Source organism: Heloderma suspectum, chromosome 16 (assembly GCF_057233095.1).
Source record: "Heloderma suspectum isolate Gila_16-S chromosome 16, 16-S_ref, whole genome shotgun sequence".
Taxonomy (NCBI): domain Eukaryota; kingdom Metazoa; phylum Chordata; class Lepidosauria; order Squamata; family Helodermatidae; genus Heloderma; species Heloderma suspectum.
The window spans coordinates 11282034-11302715 of record NC_139473.1 but is presented as its reverse complement, the minus strand read 5'-3'; the positions used below and the strand labels follow the sequence as shown (position 1 = coordinate 11302715).

Below are 20682 nucleotides of genomic sequence, written 5' to 3'. Positions count from 1 at the left end.
GAGCTGATGACCCATGGGTTCTTCCCCCAAGATGGTTACATCTTCATCAGTCCCGTGTCCGCCTTCAACATTCATCTGATCCAGAGGTGGAAAATATCCCTGCAAACTTAATAGCTCTCTCCCAAACTAAAATTGTGATGTTCATGTTTTGGGTGTGTGTGTGTGTGTACCTTTCTGTCATCTCCTTCTCCTTTCAGACCAGAGATTGGAATGAAGAATTGCAAACAACCAGAGAACTGCCACGCAAAAATCTGCCGGAGAGGCTGTTGAGGGAACGAGCTATCTTTAAGGTAACCTCAAGCCCTGCAGAGAGAGAGAGGGGGGCAAATGGAAGTTTATTTTTTTGCCAGCGGGACAAGATTCTAGTTCTCATAGTTATAAGGAAGCATAAGTACAGCTTCACTTTTCTGCTAGCTGCTTCAGAAACGGAAAGGGAGTTTGAATGGGGTGTGTGGTGGCCTGATAGTGGTACTTCATTCATAGTTACTCACTGGAAGCACAGAAAATGTGCCCAGGTAGAGGTGGGGGAGAGACACAGAGCTGCAACCCACACAAAAATAAACATAGTCCCCCCACCCTGTGCCTTTGTACATTAATTTTACCAAGAATAATCCTGTTACCTAAAGTCTGTTGATGAAATCCAGTCTGTTGCTGAAAGCAAAGGTAACTTGCAGCACACCGGGTATTATAAGGAGCAGAGGTGATATTCCCTCGTTCACAGGGCAACTTCCTAAGGAGAGATTATGGGTTCAGCGGTGCTCAGCTTCCCTTCTTCCTGGCTCAGCTTCTCCTGTTTCTGTCCCAGCGCCCTGGGACTGCCATGAGGGGAGGGACCATAGGTCAGAGGTTGGAGGGCATGCTTGGCATGTGGAAGGCCCCATGTTTAATCCCCGGCAACTCTAGTTAGAAGGATCAGGTAGCAGGAGATGGGAAAGTTCTCCCTCTGCCTGAGACCCTGGAGGGCAATTGGCCATCGCTCAATGGTAGAGCACAGGGTTTGCAAGCAGAACGTCCCAGGTTCGATTCCCAGCATCCCCAGGTAGGGCTAAGAAAGAATCCTGCCTGAAACCCTGGAGAGCCACTGTCGATCAGTGTATATAATACTGAGCTAGACGGACCAATGGCCTGACACAATCCAAAGCAGCATCTGTTTACCAAGAAGGCTACCAGGAAGAGGGCCTTTTCTGCTGTGGCACCTTTGCTGTGGAATGAGCTCCCTAGAGAGGTTCACCTGGCACCGACATTGTACTCTTTCAGGTGCCAGATGAAGACCTTTTTCTTTTCTTAGCATTGTAGCGTTACAGTCTTTTAACTTTGCTGTTTTAAATCTGTTACTGTATGTTAAATTTCTGCATTGCTGTTAGGCTTTATTCTGGTTGTATTTTTATATTGTAGTTTTATATATATTTTTATTATTTTCATTATTACTATTATTTAAAACCTTTCTTGGTCGCCTTTCAGGGCAGAAGCCCTCCCAAGGCAGCTTAAAGCAATAAAATACATAAAAACAGTTAAAATAAGCGTTTATATTTTATACTGTTTTTATTCTGTACTTTGTGGCTTAAATTTTTGTGAACCGCCCAGAGAGCGTCAGCTATTGGGCAGCACAGAAATGTAGGAAATAAATAAATATCTCCCATGGGATGAGGGAACATGTCTCCATCACTTGGCAACAGGGCCTCTGTCTGCCTCCTAGCTTGAGCTCCAGGCCTGATCCTGCACACTTGTCATCCTTTCCTTTTTAAAACAGCCTGAAGATCATCTCTGTAAAAACACAACCTGCTCTCATTTTTTCTGTGTACGGGGAGCTCTTCCACCGAGTGCTTGAAATGCACTCGGTGCAGCCTGAAGTCCAACAAAAGCCTGCTTCTTTCCTTCTGCTGATAATATATGCCAGGGGCGGGCAACCTTTGTCCTATGAAGGGCCGTGGACACACAGGGAAAGCCAGTCAGGAAAGTTAGTTCTGGAAAGCCAGAAGTGGAGAAAGTTTGCAGGATTCCCCGTGGGTGTGTGTGCGTCATGCCACATGACATTAGGCTGAGGGCCACTGGTTCCTCATCCCAGATACATGTGAACATAGGAAGTTGCCATACTGCAGCCTTCCCCAACCTGGCACCCTCCAGATGTGTTGGTCTGCAATTCCCAGCATTCCTGAGCAATGGCTGGGGCTGGTGGAAGTTGAAGTCCAAAGGCTGGGGATGTCTGGAATAGACCATCGTGGAGGCGGGCATAGCTGAGGGACTGGAACAGTGAGCTGTCCCTCTTGTCGAAGGTCCCATAAATTAACCGCCCGCAACACTGCCCCCTTCCAGGAAGTTGCAGACAGGGTTGCAATATTCCCAACACAGAGAACTCAGCCATCCCGACTTCCTCCCCTCTCCTGCAGGGCAGGGAGGGGATCTCCCCCCCCCCCAACCTGTAGGAGTTGGCTGGGTGATGCTGGGAGTTGTAGTCTGACACACCTGGAGGGCACCAGGTACTGGGCCAGACCACTGGTTCATCCAGCCCAGCGCTGTCTACTCTGACTAACAGCAGTTCCCAGCGTCTCTTTCCCAGCCTTGCTACCTGAGGGCCCTTGTAACTCAGAGCGCCAGGGACTGAACGTGGGCTGTCCTGCGTGCAAAGTGCATTCCCTGCCCCTGCATTGCGGCTCAGTGGCTGATGAACGTTGCCTTGCAATCCCTCCTTCACCGGACGGTGTCATGCTCCCCAGGTTCACAGTGACTTCACTGCTGCTGCTACGAGAGGCGCGATGGCGGTCATAGACGGCAACGTGATGGCCATCAACCCGAGCGAGGAAACCAAGATGCAGATGTTCATCTGGAACAACATCTTCTTCAGCCTGGGCTTCGACGTCCGTGACCACTATAAGGACTTTGGCGGTGATGTGGCTGCCTACGTGGCCCCGACCAACGACCTCAACGGGGTCAGGACGTACAACGCGGTGGATGTCGAGGGGCTGTACACCTTGGGCACGGTGGTGGTAGACTACCGGGGCTATCGGGTGACGGCCCAGTCCATCATCCCGGGCATCCTGGAGAGAGAGCAGGAGCAGAGCGTCATCTACGGCTCAATAGACTTTGGCAAGACAGTGGTCTCCCACACCAAGTATCTGGAGCTGCTGGAGAAGACCAGCAGGCCCTTGAAGATCCAGAAGCATGCGGTCCTGAACGACAAGAGCGAGGAGGTGGAGCTCTGCTCGTCGGTCGAGTGCAAGGGCATCATTGGCAATGATGGGCGGCACTACATCCTGGACTTGCTTCGCACTTTCCCCCCCGACCTGAACTTCCTGCCTGTGGAGGGGGAGGAGATGCCAGAAGAATGTCGGAAACTGGGGTTCCCCAAACAGCATCGGCACAAGCTTTGCTGCCTCCGGCAAGAGCTGGTTGATGCCTTTGTAGAGCACAGGTGAGCCTCAGGACTCCCTCTCCCCTCCTTCCCCCCCCCCAAAAAAAAAAGCTTAGCATCGCTTTAGGTTTCTCTCTGGGTTTATAGCATCTACCCGATTTATCTAATTTAGCTTAATACATTTGCATCTCGACCTTCAATCCAGACGGGTTCTCAGGAGGCCTTAACCATCTTCAGTGCTGTTGTCCCCTTCTGGCCTTCATGGTGAGCTTACTTTGGGTGTCTCTACACGAGTGATTTATTGCACACTCGTGATTGGCCACTCACAGGAGTTTGCAGGTCCTTTACACTATGTCGTCAACCTCCAGGACTTCTCCCACGCTTTTACCCATTTATCCTGCTTTCAAAAAGATCAGAGATACGCTGGAATTTAAAAAAAAAAAAACCTGCGGGATACAATTCAGCAACTAGATGGCACTGTTTCATTGAAAATGTAGAAAGCCCCGGTAAGGCTGCCGAGAAAGGGCATTTTCAATTCCATGTCATGTGTTTGTTGCTAAAGGAGCCCATCTTAATCGCACCGGGGAAACGGAAGCAGAAAGCCCCGGGAAGGCTGTGGGTTTTTTCCATAATGTAAAGAAGCCCTTTGTCTTTGGGGTCCAGGCCACGCTGGTGGGGAAGGGTGGGGGAGAAAGGGGAAGCAATCCCCTTTGAGTGTCCTCTTGCACATTGAAACCCTCGCTCTCTCTCGAGGGGCTTTCATCAGTTGGGCTGCTCAAGGGAGCCCAGTTTTGGGGGACGGGGAGCAACTTTATGCTTGTCCATCTCTAGTATAGACTTAGCCTCTCTTACCCAAGATTAGTCATGCCTTAACTGTTCAGAGATCTATAGTTACTTCCAAAAAAAAAAGCCTTTCAGGTGAAGTTTCCAGCGCACCTCACACACCAATTTGATTTTTCAAAATAGTAGCCAAAAACAGAATGAAAAGCAGCAAAAATAGAAATAGCAAAATGTTATACATACATATAACAAAACATAATGAAAATACAAATTACATAATTCACTAATCACAAAACATATTCATACCAACACTTTTAGATTGGCCTAGTATTTTAAAACTACCCATTATTAAACCTTATAACTTTATAAAAGCCATATCATTCATACCTAATTCATTTCTGATATATTGAATCATAGGTTTCCTCCTATCCATCACCACTGTATTTTTTGGATGTACTTTGCGAGGCTCTAATCTTAACCATCTCAAACCTGATCCCAGATTTCCTCTGTCGGTTCACCTCTATTAGGTTTTTGATTACTCTTCCATAACGTAGCAAACAAAATTCCTGTATTTGTAATCGTATCTCAACTGGCTCTTGTTGGAATGGAATAATGGAATAACTGTAATTCAGTAAGCATAACAGTGATTCAGGCTATACTTTTAATTGGAAAGACTCATTGATTAACTTTATCACCATCTCCCCCACTCCCAAATTAAAAAAAGCAAAACAACTACCAGGCCTATTTGAAAACTGTCCATTAAAAGACCAGGAGAATGAACTGGTCTTCACCTGGCACTGAAAAGATAAGAGCAGTATCCCTGGGGAAAGAGTTGGACAATCAAGGTGCCACCACCACAAAGGCCCTGCAGGGCATTCACCACTTGCTGCACCCCTGAAAGGGATGATGCTCAGATTGGGACCTCCGGTGCAGATTTTGTCAAGCAGGCTTGATGGGTGTGAGTGTATACTCTTGTCTTCCAAATTCAATGTAGATCACTGGACAAACAAAACCAACAAACAAAACGTTCAAGACTGAACCTGACTTAGCTCCTGCATCATCCAGGCTCCCTCTGGGAAATGGAAGCTGTTTCTGCTAAGTCATCCATGAAATGGACGCTTGAGAGCATCTCTTTTCTATGGCGTTCTCCCCTCTCCCTTTTGCCAGCTTGGCAGAATTCTTGTGACTGCTTTAGTAAACATTAACGTTTTATAGCTGTAAGGACCCACAATAGAGAGGAGTGGGGAGGACAGCTGATCTTCAGAATGAGAGATGCCTGCCCGAGATGTTTCCACCTGGTTGGTGTAAATGGCTGAGAGGTAGCTGTTTTTTAAGCAGCTGCTAGTATGCATGGGAGCCCAGCTGTGTCAAAAGCTGGAAGTATAGGAAAGCTGTGCGTCTTCCACGTACCTGTAATTGCATTTTATGTAAGCTGAGGTTTTGCTATCTAGCACAGAATCCATCATCCTGGAAAATGAGGGTTTCACTTGAAACCCACGGCCACTCTTAGAGATGCATTTTCAGTCTAATTGATTAGTCACATATTGGTCGCATTCACATCTAATATTAAGCCATGGTTTAATGTTACAAGGATGAGCTACAGTGTGACCTGGGCTCATATACTCCCTGCTCCTCCTGTTGTACAGCCACAAAGAATAGAACAGAAGCTTTCGCTAACATTCTAGACTAAGACACAGCTTGTTGTGATGTTTGAACCTGGCCAAACTGTGCTTAATCTCATCCATCGTTTGTTGAAACAAGCCAGCATCAAACTATGATTTATGAAGCTGGTTTGTTTTCACTGACCGTAGTTGAGATTAACCACAGTTTAGGGTTTGGACACAACATTAAACTGTAAAATGGAAGCAGAAGCTTTCAATCTCACAGTTATGCCAGTGGAGGGGAAGGAGGCGGAGGTCTGTTGAAATCTCAGAACCAAAAGAGGGGCTAAATAAAACTTCCAGACATTAGAGAGTGAGGCTTCAGTACCCTGCTCCTTGACAAAAATTTATTAGGATTTGTGAAATGCACAGAGGATTCTGTATGTGTTTTCTGAATACAGGATTTATATTACTTGGGGGCAAACTTCTGATTATTTTTTTTCAGTACAGAGTACACAGCTCTGAACAGTTCTCACTGTATGAATTTCATCGTCATCATAAACTTAATTTATGTGCCCCTCCCCCAAACTATACTTGAAGCGATTCACCAAAACAGTACGATCAGTGCATAGCTACAACATAAACCCTGATACATTTGTGACTAACAAACACTTCATAATAGGACCTTTTCTGCTGTGGCACCCCAGCTGTGGAATGAGCTCCCTAGAGAGGTTCGCCTGGTGCCTACGTTGTACGCCTTCCGGCGCCAGGTGAAGACCTTTTTATTCTCCCAGTATTTTCGCATTTTAAGCTTCCTGGTCTTTTAGCTGTGGTGGTTTAAATCTGTATTTTAAATCCCTGCATTGCAGCTAGGTTTTATTCTGGTTGTAATGTTATATTGTGGTTTTAAGCTTTCATATTTTATATTGTTTTATGCTGCACTTTGTGGCTTTAATTTTTGTGAACCTCCCAGAGAGCTTCAGCTATTGGGCGGTGTAGAAATCAATTAAATAAATAAATATCCACATTAGCAAGCTAACAGACATAACCATTTAGAATTTCCCTGAGGACAGAAAGCTCCTCCCTTTCATAAATGAGAACAATCACCACCAAAGATACTCACATTTACCTAGCAAACTCTTTCACTATTAACTAATCCAAATTGCTACTAACTATTAACTCAATCCATAATCAGTAGAAGAAAATACATCAATTGAAACCAATTAAATACAAAGTCTAGCAAAGCACCAGCATTACCGTCAGACAACAGGGGTTGAGGTGCATCAATCTCAATTGAGATTGATTTATCTCGAAGAGCGGGAGGCGTATAAACATTCTGTATATCCCTTTTGTTCCTTTCCTATGGCTAGTAGACGCTGAATAAATTACACAAAATAAACCAAGGAATGCAAAACATTGGATCCAGGGCATGATCAGAAGACCCTTGCAGGGTGGGAATATCTCTGTAGCAGACCACATACTTTGCACGCGAAAGATTCCCAGGTTCAGTTTCCCGTTAAAAAGGATCTCGAGTAGCAAGATTAAGACAGGACTGTCACCAGTTGCAGAAGGAAGCTGATCGTCCATTTGGGACAAGAGAGATTTTCAAGTATTCACATGCTGAAGCAAAGCAGGTCCGGGTCTGGTCAGTGCTTGGATGGGATATTGCCGTGGGAACACCTTCGTGCTTGAGTTAGTTGGAAGATGGGCCGGATGTAATGGTACTAAGCAAAGATATTAGGGTGCGGAATTTGGGATACTTTCCAGTTTGTACTCCTCCAGAAAGAAGTCACTTCCAAGTACAGCCCAAGAAAGAGGAGCGGTCTTGCAAACTCTTCTGCATTGCCTCATCCTATCGGTCTTTTCCCCCCTCTTTTTTTCCACCATAGGTATCTCATGTTCATGAAGTTGGCGGCCCTGCAGTTAATGCAGCAGAAGGCCAACAAGCCGGAGAGTAGCGCCTCCCTGGAAAACAGCAGTAGCCCAACCCCTGCCTTTCCAGAGAATGGGGTGGAAGATGGTGAGAAGTCCCCATTGGAAGATGGCAAACTGGAAGATGGCAAAATGGAAGAGAACGTGGCTGGGTTGGACCAGGTAAAGGAGCTCACGGAGACCATCGCATCGGATGACGGAGCAGGTATCTGTTGTTCTCCCACTAGTGAATGCCCCCCCAAGCTTCCCACTCTGTACTCCTGGTTATGACACATTCATAAGAACACATGAAGAGTCCTGCTGGATTAGACCAAAGGCCACATTTATTCCAGCTTCTTATAGTGGCCAGCCACATCCCTCCGAAAAACCCACAACCAGGACACAGGAGACAATTGCCCTTAGTCCTTTGTCTCCGCCATCTGCAATTCAGAGGTAGACAGCTTCTACCAAACACTTTAGCCCAACCTGATGCCCACCAGATGTGTAGGACTACAACTCCCATCGTAACCTCAGCCACAATGACCATCTGGAGGGCACCAGGTTATGGAAGGCTGCTTTAGCCTTTTCTCTTAGGGGTTGTGCTCCCCTATACCATTCTTTTGGTCTGCACATTTCCAGCTCCTTCAATATTCTTTTTGAGATGGGACAACCAGAATTGCACATAGTACTCACAAGTAGGGGCATCGGAGGAATCCGCAACAGAACCAAATGAGTTCAGATTTTGATAAATCTGACCGGCAGGTTCTGCAGCAGCCCGGCTTTCCCCTGTCCGGCAGATTCCACCAACCTGCAGATCATTTTTTGAACTCTCCCAATTTTGCTCAAATTTTGTCATTGAAAAAATGCAAAAAATAAAAAAAGCCTAGCCAAAAATGTGCATTTCCCCATAAGGCAAAGTGTGAAAATGCACATTCTGGGGGATTTTGCACATTTGGGGCAATGTGCACATTTTTGCATGTGCAATTTTGCACAAATGCGTATTTGCACAAATGTGAATTTGCACGAATTGGGGAACTAAATAAAAATCTGATTCCATTGATGGGCAGACTGCGGAACAAAAGCCGCCTGACAATCCACGAAACACAGACAACAGATTTTACACAGTCCGTACACCCGTACTCACAAGCATGGCCACATTGCAAATTTCTATAAGAGCACTATAATAGTGATGGTTCTTTTATTTCTTTTACTCTTGCTCAGCCTGTGTTCAGTAACATCTGTGTCTCCTTTTCCCTTGCCCAGTGGATCCCAAAAGCAGAGAGATCATCCAGAATGCTTGCAAAGCTGTTGGTTCCATTAGCAACACATCCTTTGATATCCGGTTTAACCCCGACATCTTCTCGCCCGGTAAGAACATGGTCCAGGGAGGACTGGAGTCCCCTCCAAGTATTGGTCCCTACATGTGGCATGGAGTCCCTTCCAAGTATCGGTGGGTCGCCTCCCCTTCCACTGGCAGAAGCAAGCTTAAGATGACAGCCATAAATACCACTGAAATTAGCATTCTTTCTGTTCTCTTTCTGTGTTGCCTGATCTCCACCTTGCACCCTAGGCGTCCGCTTTCCGGAGTCCAGCAAAGAGCAAATTCAGGATCAGAAGCGGTTACTGAAGGACGCAGCGGCTTTCCTGGTGTCCTACCAAATTCCAGGCTTGGTGAGAGAATTGGCAAAGGGAGAGGGGCAGAGGGAGGGGGCAGCCTTGGGGGAAGAGAATACAAGAGCATCCTGGAATTTGCAACTAGGTGGGTTTGGGGGTTGTTCCATGCTTTTTTTAAAATAAAAAAACATAACCAGGTCAGCAGCAAGCAATAAAGTGCTTTGAACATGGGGGGAAGCGGTATGGAGTGGACTATCCTGGAAAAAGGGCGAGCTTGGCTGGCTGGAGTGAACCCTGCACAGGAGCATTCTACACTGTAGCACCTTGTTGCACGTAGGGATGGGGGAGAAATTACTTCAGTTTGCATTTTATCGCAAATGTACCTATTTCCACAATTTCAAGCCACTATCCAAATTGAAACTCGGTTATCCTTTGAAATTTGCATTTCTCCAAATCTTGCAGTGGAATTCTCCAATTGAAAATGTGTATGAAAATTAACATATCTAGAAAAATAATGTTCAAAGCACATTATATTAGTAACATTGCTTGTAAAAAATATGTATATTAGGGAAAATACATACAAAAATGTATTTTTTTCATTACGTGCACCATAAGGCTTATGGATTTTCATACAAACTTAACAGGAAAATTCTCAAAGTTTGAAACAAACCAAACTTAAGCCTTGAAAAATGAGAAACAGAAAAACCAATATTGGCAGATTCATCCGTCTCTATTTATTTATTACACTGACATCCCACTTTCCTTCCATGATGGAACGCAAGGTGGGTATGTGTGGTTCCTGGTGGATCTCCCCTCCAAGCACTGACCAGGCCCAGACCTGCTTAGCTTCAGCAAGGTGGTGGCCCCATGTGCCTTCAGACTGTGCTCTGGGACTTAGTTGCATATCATACTTGTATCACCTAATATGCAAATACAGCTGGGCAAACAAATACACACGACAACTAAATAAGCGGATGTTGCTTCACCAGCATGGACCCAATCAAATGCCATCCAGCCCTCTAATTCCAACAAAAGCATTGGGGAAAGGGAACAAGACACCTGGAACTATTCTGACGGTTATACTGTGGCTGTGCCCTCCATGATTAGCCCATGCTTTCACCATGAGGCAAAAAGGCCCCCCATCCAATAGAAACAGGGGAGTAGGGATGTCGGAGAAATCCACAATGTCATCAAATGAGTTCGGCTTTTCCCCAGTTGGGCAGATTCCGTGGACATGCAAACCGTTTTTCTCAGTTCCCCAAATTTTGCACATATTTAGTAACAGAAAAATATGCAGAATTAAAAAAAAAAAACAGCTGAAAATGTGCATTTTGCCCATAGCTAAAGTGTGAAAATGTGGGTGGGGGGGATTTCACGCATTTGTGCAGGCACAAATTTGTGCAAATGCAAATTTGTGCAAATTCAGAAAATTTAAAAAACCATTTCCATCGCTGTGCAAACAACAGAACAAAAGGCACCTGACAATCCATGAAATGCAGATGGAACAGATTTTACAGAATGCATACATCCCTACGGGGGAGGAACCGAATTTAGGGGCGGACCTACCCCCCGCCCACGAATCCTCCTCCAATCCATCCTCCTCCAACAGATGTTAAAGCAGTTCCTCTTGCCCATCCCCCAAAGCAGGGGTGGCAACCTGTGGCCATAGGTGGCCCTCTGTCCAATTTCAGAGCCCCTTTGGAAAGAAGCAGACCTCTTGGTTAAAGCAGCCCGTGTCCCTTCACTGGCACCCTGCTAGGTGGGGAACAGAAACACATTCGGAGTGGCAGAAAGAGAGAACTTGGTAGCACAGAGAGGGAGAGAGGACACAGCAGGGGTGACCCCCCCCCCCCCCGCAGGCTTCAGCTCTGCCATCCATTGGCATGTGACTCCTGACAGATTACCTCCAAGGGAATGCAGCCCTCGACAGAAGGATGCTTCCCCACCCTTGATGTATTGTGTTTTTTCCTTTCCAGGTCAAAGACTGCCTTGACCACACCATGCTGCCCATGGACGGCACCACCTTGGCAGAAGCCATGCACCAGCGGGGCATTAACATGCGCTATCTAGGCAAAGTGGTGGATTTCATCACCAAGACACCTGCCCAGCCGCAGCTTGATCACATCTATGTGAGCATCGCCCCTTTCCTCTCGCAGTTGCCCCTTTAATATGTTAGCGACCACTTTTCTTGGGCGTCATTTTGCATCGTCATCCAGCTCAGCTAACTGCCTTTCAGGAATCTTACCATACAAATACGCACCGTCTCTCCTGGTTTGTTTAAGTTCAGAGGCTTCATTCTGATGTCTCAGAAATATTCCCAGGAAATACAGGGAATTTCCCCTTCAGCCCATTTGATTTGTGCTTTTAATTTTACCAGTGCATCCCTAAGGCAGGCGGTATTATTCCTTAAAACAAAAAGTCTCACCGTAACACATCCTTCCCCAACCTGGTGCCCTCCAGATATATTTATTATTATATCTATTTATTTACAATATTTATAAACCGCGGTATACCTAGAACAGATTTTGGAGCGGTGAACACAAAGGTTAAAACAGTAAGACCAGAAAAAGATTCAAATTGGACTACAACTGTATTGAACTACAACTCCCATCACCCCCAGCAGTTTGGGGTAGGCTACCATAGCAGAATAGAATTCAGTTGGACTAAAAGTGTAGTCTGTGATCATATGAAATCTTCCTTACATACTGGTCCATCTAGCCAAATGGCAGATCGGTCTGTCAGCTCTCATAATAGCTAAATGAAACCTCCATATTTAGAGGCACTATACCTTTGAATACCAGTTGCTGGGGGAGCTATGAGCAGTGGCATACAGCATGTCTACCATCTAGCCCAGGCTTTCCTGACTTAGGGTCCCCAGAGGATGATGGGCAACATTCTCCCATCATCCCCAGCTGTCGCCATTCTGCTTGGGATGACGGGGATTGTATTCCGACACCATCTAGGGACCCTTACTTGGGAAAGGCTGAGACATCAAACCACCTTATTCAGAGGTGGTATACAGCAAGTGATCTGACTGAACATAATAATATAGCTCAGCACTTAATCTCCAAACAGCGTTGCTGAATGAAAAGCATGTTGGAGCATGAATCCACCAGAAAACATAAGCCTGTTCCAGGCTGGACTCATTGTGTGACTCCCAACTGGGGAACCCTGGGATTTATAGTACTGTGAGGAACACCCAGCAAAGATCTATCTGCGCCATAGCAAGACTACAGCTCCCAGGGTTCTTTGGGGAAAGACGCAGCAGTTTCAAACCAGTTTGGAAGTGTAGCATAGATGAATCGGGAACGTGCACCAGGGGTGGAAAATTGGCCACATATTTCAGCCCCCAACTTCTAACTAGCATACTTGGCACATGGTCGCAGCCCTCGTAAGCCCTTTTTCCAGCTGTCCAGTGGTCACAGTACGTGCTTCAATAAAAACCAACTGCTTGAACCCCTGCTCTGTTGTTTAAACACCCTCTTCTGCCTCCGGAAGAAGGGTCTAGAACACCCAGCACCAAACATCTGAATCTGAAACCATTCAACGTCAACGTTTCAAATGCTGTGTGTCTGTCTTTTTGTTTCTTGGAACAGAAAATAGGAATCACGGAACTGATCACTCGGTCGGCCAAACACATCTTCAAGATATACCTACAGGTACAAATTGGGTTATCTAACCCTGAATGCTTTCCCTCACATGCCCTTTCCTCAGCAGGCTTGTGGCTCTCTTTGCCTCTCCTCTGCCTTCCCTCGATGGAGGGAAGCCATTTCCTCATTAGGACTTTTGCACCAGTTGCCTAGCAACTGGAAGTACAATCTCATTAAGGCCTAAAATAGGGGCAGAACTGCGCATGAGGGGAAAATGAGTCCCCAGTCGATGACAACAGCAACTTTTGTGTGTGTTCGTTCTCCAACACACTATTCATTCATGGGGGGGGTTTCTTCCTGGCGGTTCTGCTTTAAATAGAGGAAAGGTTTCTAGAGGAGCAAAATGGCAGTTCGACTTCGACTGTAACATCTGTGGCACTGTACAAAGAAGGTCTTGTGTGGCAGGTTCCTCTTCTCCCTCCTGTCTCTCCCCCACCCTTGTTACTCCAGGGCGTTTAGCAATCTGTTTGGGGTTGTTTCTGAAATGACGGCACCCCAAAGAGTTTTGCATCCCACTCGGTGCTCCTGGCCGCTCTCCGTGTACAGAATTCCACATGAACTCCAGTATCTGACGCACAGATACACGAGGACGAAGAAGAACAGGCGGATGAGGACGAGGACGAAGAAGAACAGGTGGATGAGGACGAGGACGAAGAAGAACAGGCGGATGAGGACGAAGAAGAACAGGCGGATGAGGACGAAGAAGAACAGGCGGATGAGGACGAGGACGAAGAAGAACAGGCGGACGAGGACGAAGAAGAACAGGCGGATGAGGACGAGGACGAAGAAGAACAGGCGGATGAGGACGAGGACGAAGAAGAACAGGCGGATGAGGACGAGGACGAAGAAGAACAGGCGGATGAGGACGAGGACGAAGAAGAACAGGCGGATGAGGACGAGGACGAAGAAGAACAGGCGGATGAGGACGAGGACGAAGAAGAACAGGCGGATGAGGACGAGGACGAAGAAGAACAGGCGGATGGCGAAGATGAAGAAGAAAGAAGGAGAAATGTGTGTGGAAGAGAAGTAAGCAGGAAAACAAAGGGCTCCGGAGCCTTCATACTGGAACAGTTTTTATGGACTTTGTTACCACAAGACGTGCGGGGATAGCTGCTGGCTTAGATGGTTTTAAAAAGCACGTTAGGCAAATCCGTGGAAGAGGAGGGTGCTACTGAGTGGCCCCTGAAGGCTCCAGGAAGAGTTGCTGGGGCTCAACAGTGGGAGAGGGCTGCTACCTTAAAGGCAGCCTGAAGAGAATTTCAGATAGATCAGATTAGATAGAGATTCATTTATTTATTTGAAACATGCCTTGACTTCAGGGCAGAAGCCCTCCCAAGGCGGCTTACAGCAATAAAATGCAATGTTACAATATTAAAAGCGATAAAAACATACAATAAAGTAGCAATAAAAACAACAATAAAAAGAGCAACAGCAAGAGGGACCATAACAGCAACAACAGTGGTCCTATCAAGAGAGGGCCTTGGTAAAATCATACATTTGCAAGACCTGCTTAAAAGCCTGCAGTGACGGAGCATGGCAGACCTCTGATGGCAACTTGTTCCAAAGGTGCGGGGCCGCTGCAGAGAAGGCCCTTTCACGAATATTACCTTCATGTCCTACTGCGTGACATCCCTGAGGCATTTGCTTGCACTAGCGCAGCCCCCCGCCCCAGCCTGGTACCCTCCGGACATGTCGTGATACAAGCCGGGGGTCTCGCATATACGAATGCTGGCCATTTAGAAACCCAGCCACCCCTTGGTCACATTCCGTTATGACCAAGAGATGGGAAGGAGAGAGCCTGGATGACAAGAGATTCTCTTTGTTTGCTTTGTGGTGACTGCAGTAGCTCTCCACCTTCTGGCAAGATGCTTGGCCCAGCAAGGAGCTCGTGCCTTCCGCGTGTTCCCTCTCATACCAACAAGCTAGTAAATGTAACAAAGCTAAATTGATTATTACTTGAGACATGTTTTACCCCACTTTTCCCCTCCCAAAAAAGGAGTTGCTCAAAGCAGCTTCCAATACTATAAAAAGCGTAAAAGCAACGAGTCATTAAAACGTGTTTTCAGCCAGCTTAAAGTGGTAGGAAACCCACAAATATTTCTACCGCTCCAGTTCACCATGATCGGGCTGCCATGCGCTCCCAGGCAAGTAATGGCCCCTGTCTTGCCCCCACAGGGTGTGGAGCTCTCGGGCTTATCCGCCGCCATCAGCCACTTCCTCAACTGCTTCCTCAGCTCTTTCCCGAACCCCGTTGCCCACCTTCCCGCCGACGAGCTGGTCTCCAAGAAGAAGAACAAGAGGAGGAAAAATCGGAACCTGGGCACCGCCGACAATACTGCCTGGGCCACCATGAGCCCTCAGGAACTGTGGAAGAACATTTGTTCGGAAGCCAAGAATTACTTCGACTTCAGCCTGGAATGGTGAGTCCGAACCGCGGTCACGGCTTGTCAGGGCCGCCGCGTGAGGCCCTACTGGCGGGGTGTTTTTTTAGGCCTGAGCTTTGGCAATCGGCTTGTTTTGCCTTCCGCACTTTTTTCTCCATCATGGAGCTCAGAGGGGCTTCTCAGGCAGTCTCCCAACCCAGGTCAGCTTAATCTTCAGCAAGGTTGCTGCACAGTGTGTCATGAGTCTAGAACAGGGGTGGGGAACCCGGAGCCTGCAGACCTGTCTCGGCCCACCGGAGGTCCCCATGCAGCCCACCAGCTTTCCTGCCTTATCACTGGTTGGAGAAAAGACAATTTCTCTGCTCCTCTGCCCATGCTGCATTGAGGCTTTTTAAAAGCCTCCATTGGTGCCACCAGAGGGGTTTTAAAAGCCAGATTGCAGCATGCGTGGGGGCATTTTAGGGTGTCTGTGGCTACTGGGGAGGGAACGGCCTGCCCATCCCAGCATTGTGACCCCCCACACACTCTAAAACTGCCGCTCCCTGCTGCAATTGGGCTTTTAAAAAGCCTCTGTTGGTACCGACGGAGGCTTTTTAAAAGCTCTGTTGCCGTGGGAGATGGGCAATGAGTATGTGTGTGTGTGTGTGTGTGAGTGAATGGGGTCTGGGCCATGTGTCTCTCAACATGCATGCCCAGAACCAATTTGTCATGCTGACAAAGGTTGCTCCCTGCCCCTAGACGAGAAGCTAACAGAACCATGTCGGTGATAGGGGGAGTGGCTACAGCTGTAGCTACTTGGCCACAGTTGTTTATGGTCTGGTAACATCCTGTTTGGATTACTGCAATGCACTGCACATGGGACTGGCCTTGAAGACAGTTTGGAAACTATACTTAGATTGCTAACTGGAGCTCGGTTTACAACGCATCTTGCCAGTTCTGAGGGCAGCTACACTTGCTGGTTCCTGGTCTGTTTCCAAATTCAATACAAGGTGCTGGTATTAATCATTTTTAAAGCTCTAACAGCTTAGGGCCAGATTACCTTACAGACTACCTCTTCCCTCCCAAAGCCTCCACAACTATTAAGATCTTCCTTGGAAGCTTTTGGGAGGCCCTGCCTTCACAGGTTAGGTAAACTGGAAGCCATGAGAGGGCCTTTTCAGTGGTGGCTCCCTACTCCAGAAATCTCCCCCCAAGGGAGGATTGTCCGGCATTGAGCCTTAGGTCTTACTAAAATAAAAGACCATTGTATTCCTCCAGGCCCATTCCATTCATGCAAGTAATCACCCACATCCTGCAACTATGATAAACGGTGGAATTTAAAATACGTGGATGCTAAATCAGTACTCTAAATGCCATCTTATCAGATGCCAGATTTGATATCTGCAACTTGCAGGGCCTTTTTAACAATGGCCCCTGAGCCCTGGAACAACCTGTCATGGGCTATTTGTTGGCCCCTTCATTGATGTCATTCCTCTAACAGCAGTTCTGCCATGCTTTGGGGAGATATTTCTCTAGATTCTTCTGGTTCTGCTGTTTGTGTTTTTCTCCCTCCCTCCCTCCCTCCCATATACATATAGAGAGGGGGGGGGGAGTGTATCTAGAGAGAGAATGTTTAGATTTTGATTGGTTTTAGCTGTCTTATGGTGGATGTGTGTGTTGCTCTGAAAAGTGCTATCAAAATTCCATAAATCAACCTTGAGACCCCTTCTGACTTCTTTCTTTTTGCAGTGAGAGTGTTGACCAAGCAGTGGAGGTGTACAGTCTACAGAAAATCACCCTTCTCCGTGAGATCTCCCTCAAAACTGGAATCCAGGTGAGCACAACATACCCAAACCATCTTAGGCGCCTTCCTCTTCCCTCACCTCTCCAAACACAACTTAGAAAAACACAGGAAGCTGCCTTAAACCAGGTCAGACTTGATCAGTCGTCTGCTCTGGCTGTCAGCAGTTTCCCAGGGTTTGAGGCAGAGAGAGAGAGGAAACCTTTCCTGTTAGCTGGTACCTGTTCCTTTTAACTGGAGATGCCAGGGATTGAACCTGGTACCTTCTGCCTGCAAAGCAGATCATTTATTTAAAATATTTCTTGGCCGCCTTTCAGGGCAGAAGCCTTCCCAAGGCGGCTTACCGCAATAAAATACATATTTCATTGCTGTAATAAAATAAAATAAAAACATGGGTGTTCCCACAAAAAACTTGGACCTGTAGAAAGCAGGAACAGCATGAAAGGTACAAAGGTGCATGGCATTTGGGGTGTCAGAGTCCAGGGCCCCCCTCGTAACTTTGTGTCAGCAGTGGTATGGCCGTCTGAGGAACACCAGAGAACCCGATTTGTCCCCTGGGCGTGACATTCCACGCCCCTGCACTAGGTGACGCTTTACTGAGGGCCCTTAAACCTGCTGCCAGCCCTCTGCCACAGTGCAGTACCTGAACCGGTTTTTCCTAACCTCTAAGGAAAAGTGTGGAACGCCTTTTGTGCCTGCATGTGTTTCAGATCCTGCTGAAAGAGTATAACTTTGACAGCCGGCACAAGCCGTCATTCACCGAGGAGGACATCCTCAACATCTTCCCTGTCGTGAAGCACGTCAACCCCAAAGCGTCAGATGCGTTCCACTTCTTCCAGAGTGGGCAGGCAAAAGTACAGCAAGGTAGGTGCTCATGGCAAAGAGAGGGGGAAAAGAGATGCTGCCTGAGTGGGTGAGGAGAGCCGCTGGGGCTGCTCACGCAACGCGCTAACCCACACTCGGTGGCTGAGTGTTGTTTTGAACCGTGGGTTGTTCGTTGAACTGTGGGCTAGCGTGTTGTCTGAACGCAGCCATGGTGGCTTGTTGACCATACAGTGTGGCTTATTTTTCTCAACAAGTCACCTGGAGAACCCATGGTTTGTTTTGGGGTTGTTCAGGGTGGTTAACAAGCCACGCTGCATGGTTAACAAGCTGCGTTCGGACAGCACAATAACCCGCCCTGCGGAAAACTTGTTGCATTCAGACAACATGCTGACCCACGGTTCAACTAACAACCCAAGGTTCAAAACAGCCCACACTCAACCACCGAGTGTGGGTTAGCGTGTTGTGTGAGCAGCCTGACTGCCTACTTGAGCTCTTAAAAATGTGATGCTGAGTCTGTTGGAATGTTGTTTTAAAAGAAGAAGAAAAAATCTGTACAGGTCATGCAGGGCAGGGGGTGGGCAAGGAACATCTGTTTATATCTTATTTATATTCCACTCAGGCTGGCTAACAACCGATATAAAAGCAATGGCACATGAATCATAACTCTAAAATTATAAATACACAATGGAATACAATAAAGCCACAGTACAAGAAGGGAGATAAAACAGTTGTTTGTATATGTAGCACCACCACCTACTACTACTAGTAGTAGTAGTAGTGGTATATCCCACCTTTTCCCAGTACTGGGACTCAAGGCGGCTTTACAACATTAAAACTTGTGCAGTTAAAACCTATAAATAGAAGTATACAAAAGTTAAAAATATAATTAAATCATCAATAATATTAAAATTGTATAAAATATCAAAATGTTAAAAGACAACAAGAAATATAACCATAGTATCCATCCGTCATATTCTCACAGGTCCAAACCAGCTATCCCCAAGGGCCTGCCGGAACAAAAAAGTTTTTTGTTCAGTCGTGTCCGACTCTTCGTGACCCCATGGACCATAGCATGCCAGGCCTTCCTGTCCTGCGCTCTCTCCCGGAGCGTGCGCAAGTCCATATTCATTGCATCAGTGATGCTATCTAGCCATCTCATCCTCTGCCGTCCCCTTCTCCTTTTGCCTTCAGTCTTTCCCAGCATCAGGGTCTTTTCCAGAGAGTTTTCTCTTCGCATTAGGTGGCAAAAGTAGATCAAGGAGGGTACCACTCTCACCTCCCTAGGAAGGGAGTTCCAGAGCCTTGGGGCAGCCACTGAGAAGTCCCTCTCCTGCGTTCCCACCAGACATGCCTGAGATGGTGCTGGGACCGTGGGAAGGGCCTCTCAGGCCCTTCTTAAGGGCCGCTTAGGGATTGCCGTGCTTCCCACTCTGGCCAAATGCCTCAAGGATGCCCACAAACAACGTATTCTGTGTATTCTTCCCTGGCCTCCATAGACGGCAGCAGCCCTGCCCTCTTGCGGGGGCCTTTTCAGAAGAGGCCCTGCACCTCTTGAATGAGATTCATTTGGGGGTTCATCAGTTTCCTCCTCTGCAGGTCTTCAGGAAAGCTCTGAAGACCCACCTGTTCACGGTGGCCTTTGGGGCTGCTGGTTATGTTTGGAATTGCTGTGTTGATGGATTTTTACCGTTTCGTATTGTTTCTTTGATTATGTGCACCATCTTGGGAAGTTCCACCCTTAAACGCAGCCTTAAAATTTTAAATAAATAATAAAAGGCGGCACCACCAACAAGGTCAGGCATCTGTCAGGAGTGTGTTCGTGAGCTGTATAAAAATAAAAGTAAGTCAGCAAGCAAAACAAAAAAGTCCTGCTTCTCAGGGAGCTGGAGTTTGCACCGGCATTCCGCGTTCACTTCTCCATTCCCGCAGAATTCTGCGGGATTCCCTCCACCTGGCGCATACCGCTGCTGTTGGGAGCGGGATGGGCGGCGTTGTCACAGACGTCTGAACAAATGCTTGTTCCCCCCTTGGTGTGTGTCAGGTTTTCTGAAGGAGGGCTGCGAGCTGATCAGCGAGGCCTTAAACCTGTTCAACAACGTGTATGGCGCGATGCACGTGGAAATCTGTGCCTGCCTTCGGCTGCTGGCTCGCCTGAACTACATCATGGGAGACTATTCAGAGGTACGGGGAGCCGGGCAACCCACCCTTCGCCCCACAGCTACTGTTGTTCTCCATGACGTAAGAGCCCTGCCGGCTCAGACCAAAGGCCGATGTAGTCGAGCATCCAGTCCGCACGGTGGTCAGCCAGCTGCCCAGGGAAACCCACAAGCAGGGCATGAGGGCGATCGCTTTTCCCCACTCTTGTTCCCAGCAACTGGGGAGGCTGCATATCTGGCCGTTGTGGCTTGTAGCAATTGATCGACGTTTCCTCGACTAATTTGTTTGAAGCCATTACCGCATGTTGTTGCAATGAGTTCTGTAAGCTAATTATGCACTGTGTGAACGACTTCCTTCTGTTTGCAATCTTCCGCCAATCAACTTCATTGGATGAACCCACGTTTCTAGTCCTATGAGAGGGGGGAAACTTCACTCTGATTGGGTTCACACAACACGATAACCCACACTCAAGGTTGAATATGAGTTGAGTGTGGATTGTCATTAAAACGTGGGTTGTTGTTGAGATACGGGTTGTCGTGTTGTCTGAACCCTGCCATGATAACACACCATGGTTGGTTAACCACAAACAACCCATGAAGAAAACCCATGGTTTGCTGTTGGGTTGTGAAGT

At 47.3% G+C, this 20682-nt stretch overlaps 1 protein-coding gene across 1 annotated transcript in view; it reads left to right on the top strand.

Annotated features, from left to right (window-relative positions):
* CLUH (CLUH binding protein of NUMT mRNA) overlaps positions 1-20682 on the top strand; it is a 104814-nt gene that overhangs the window by 61560 nt on the left and 22572 nt on the right. The window contains exons 11-21 of the mRNA XM_084822676.1: positions 198-290; positions 2715-3409; positions 7620-7867; positions 8905-9009; positions 9212-9312; positions 11232-11384; positions 12852-12914; positions 15081-15325; positions 17018-17102; positions 17780-17933; positions 19936-20075. Coding sequence (XP_084678802.1) covers positions 198-290; positions 2715-3409; positions 7620-7867; positions 8905-9009; positions 9212-9312; positions 11232-11384; positions 12852-12914; positions 15081-15325; positions 17018-17102; positions 17780-17933; positions 19936-20075 — 2082 coding nt within the window. The remainder of the gene's footprint in view (positions 1-197; positions 291-2714; positions 3410-7619; positions 7868-8904; positions 9010-9211; positions 9313-11231; positions 11385-12851; positions 12915-15080; positions 15326-17017; positions 17103-17779; positions 17934-19935; positions 20076-20682) is intronic.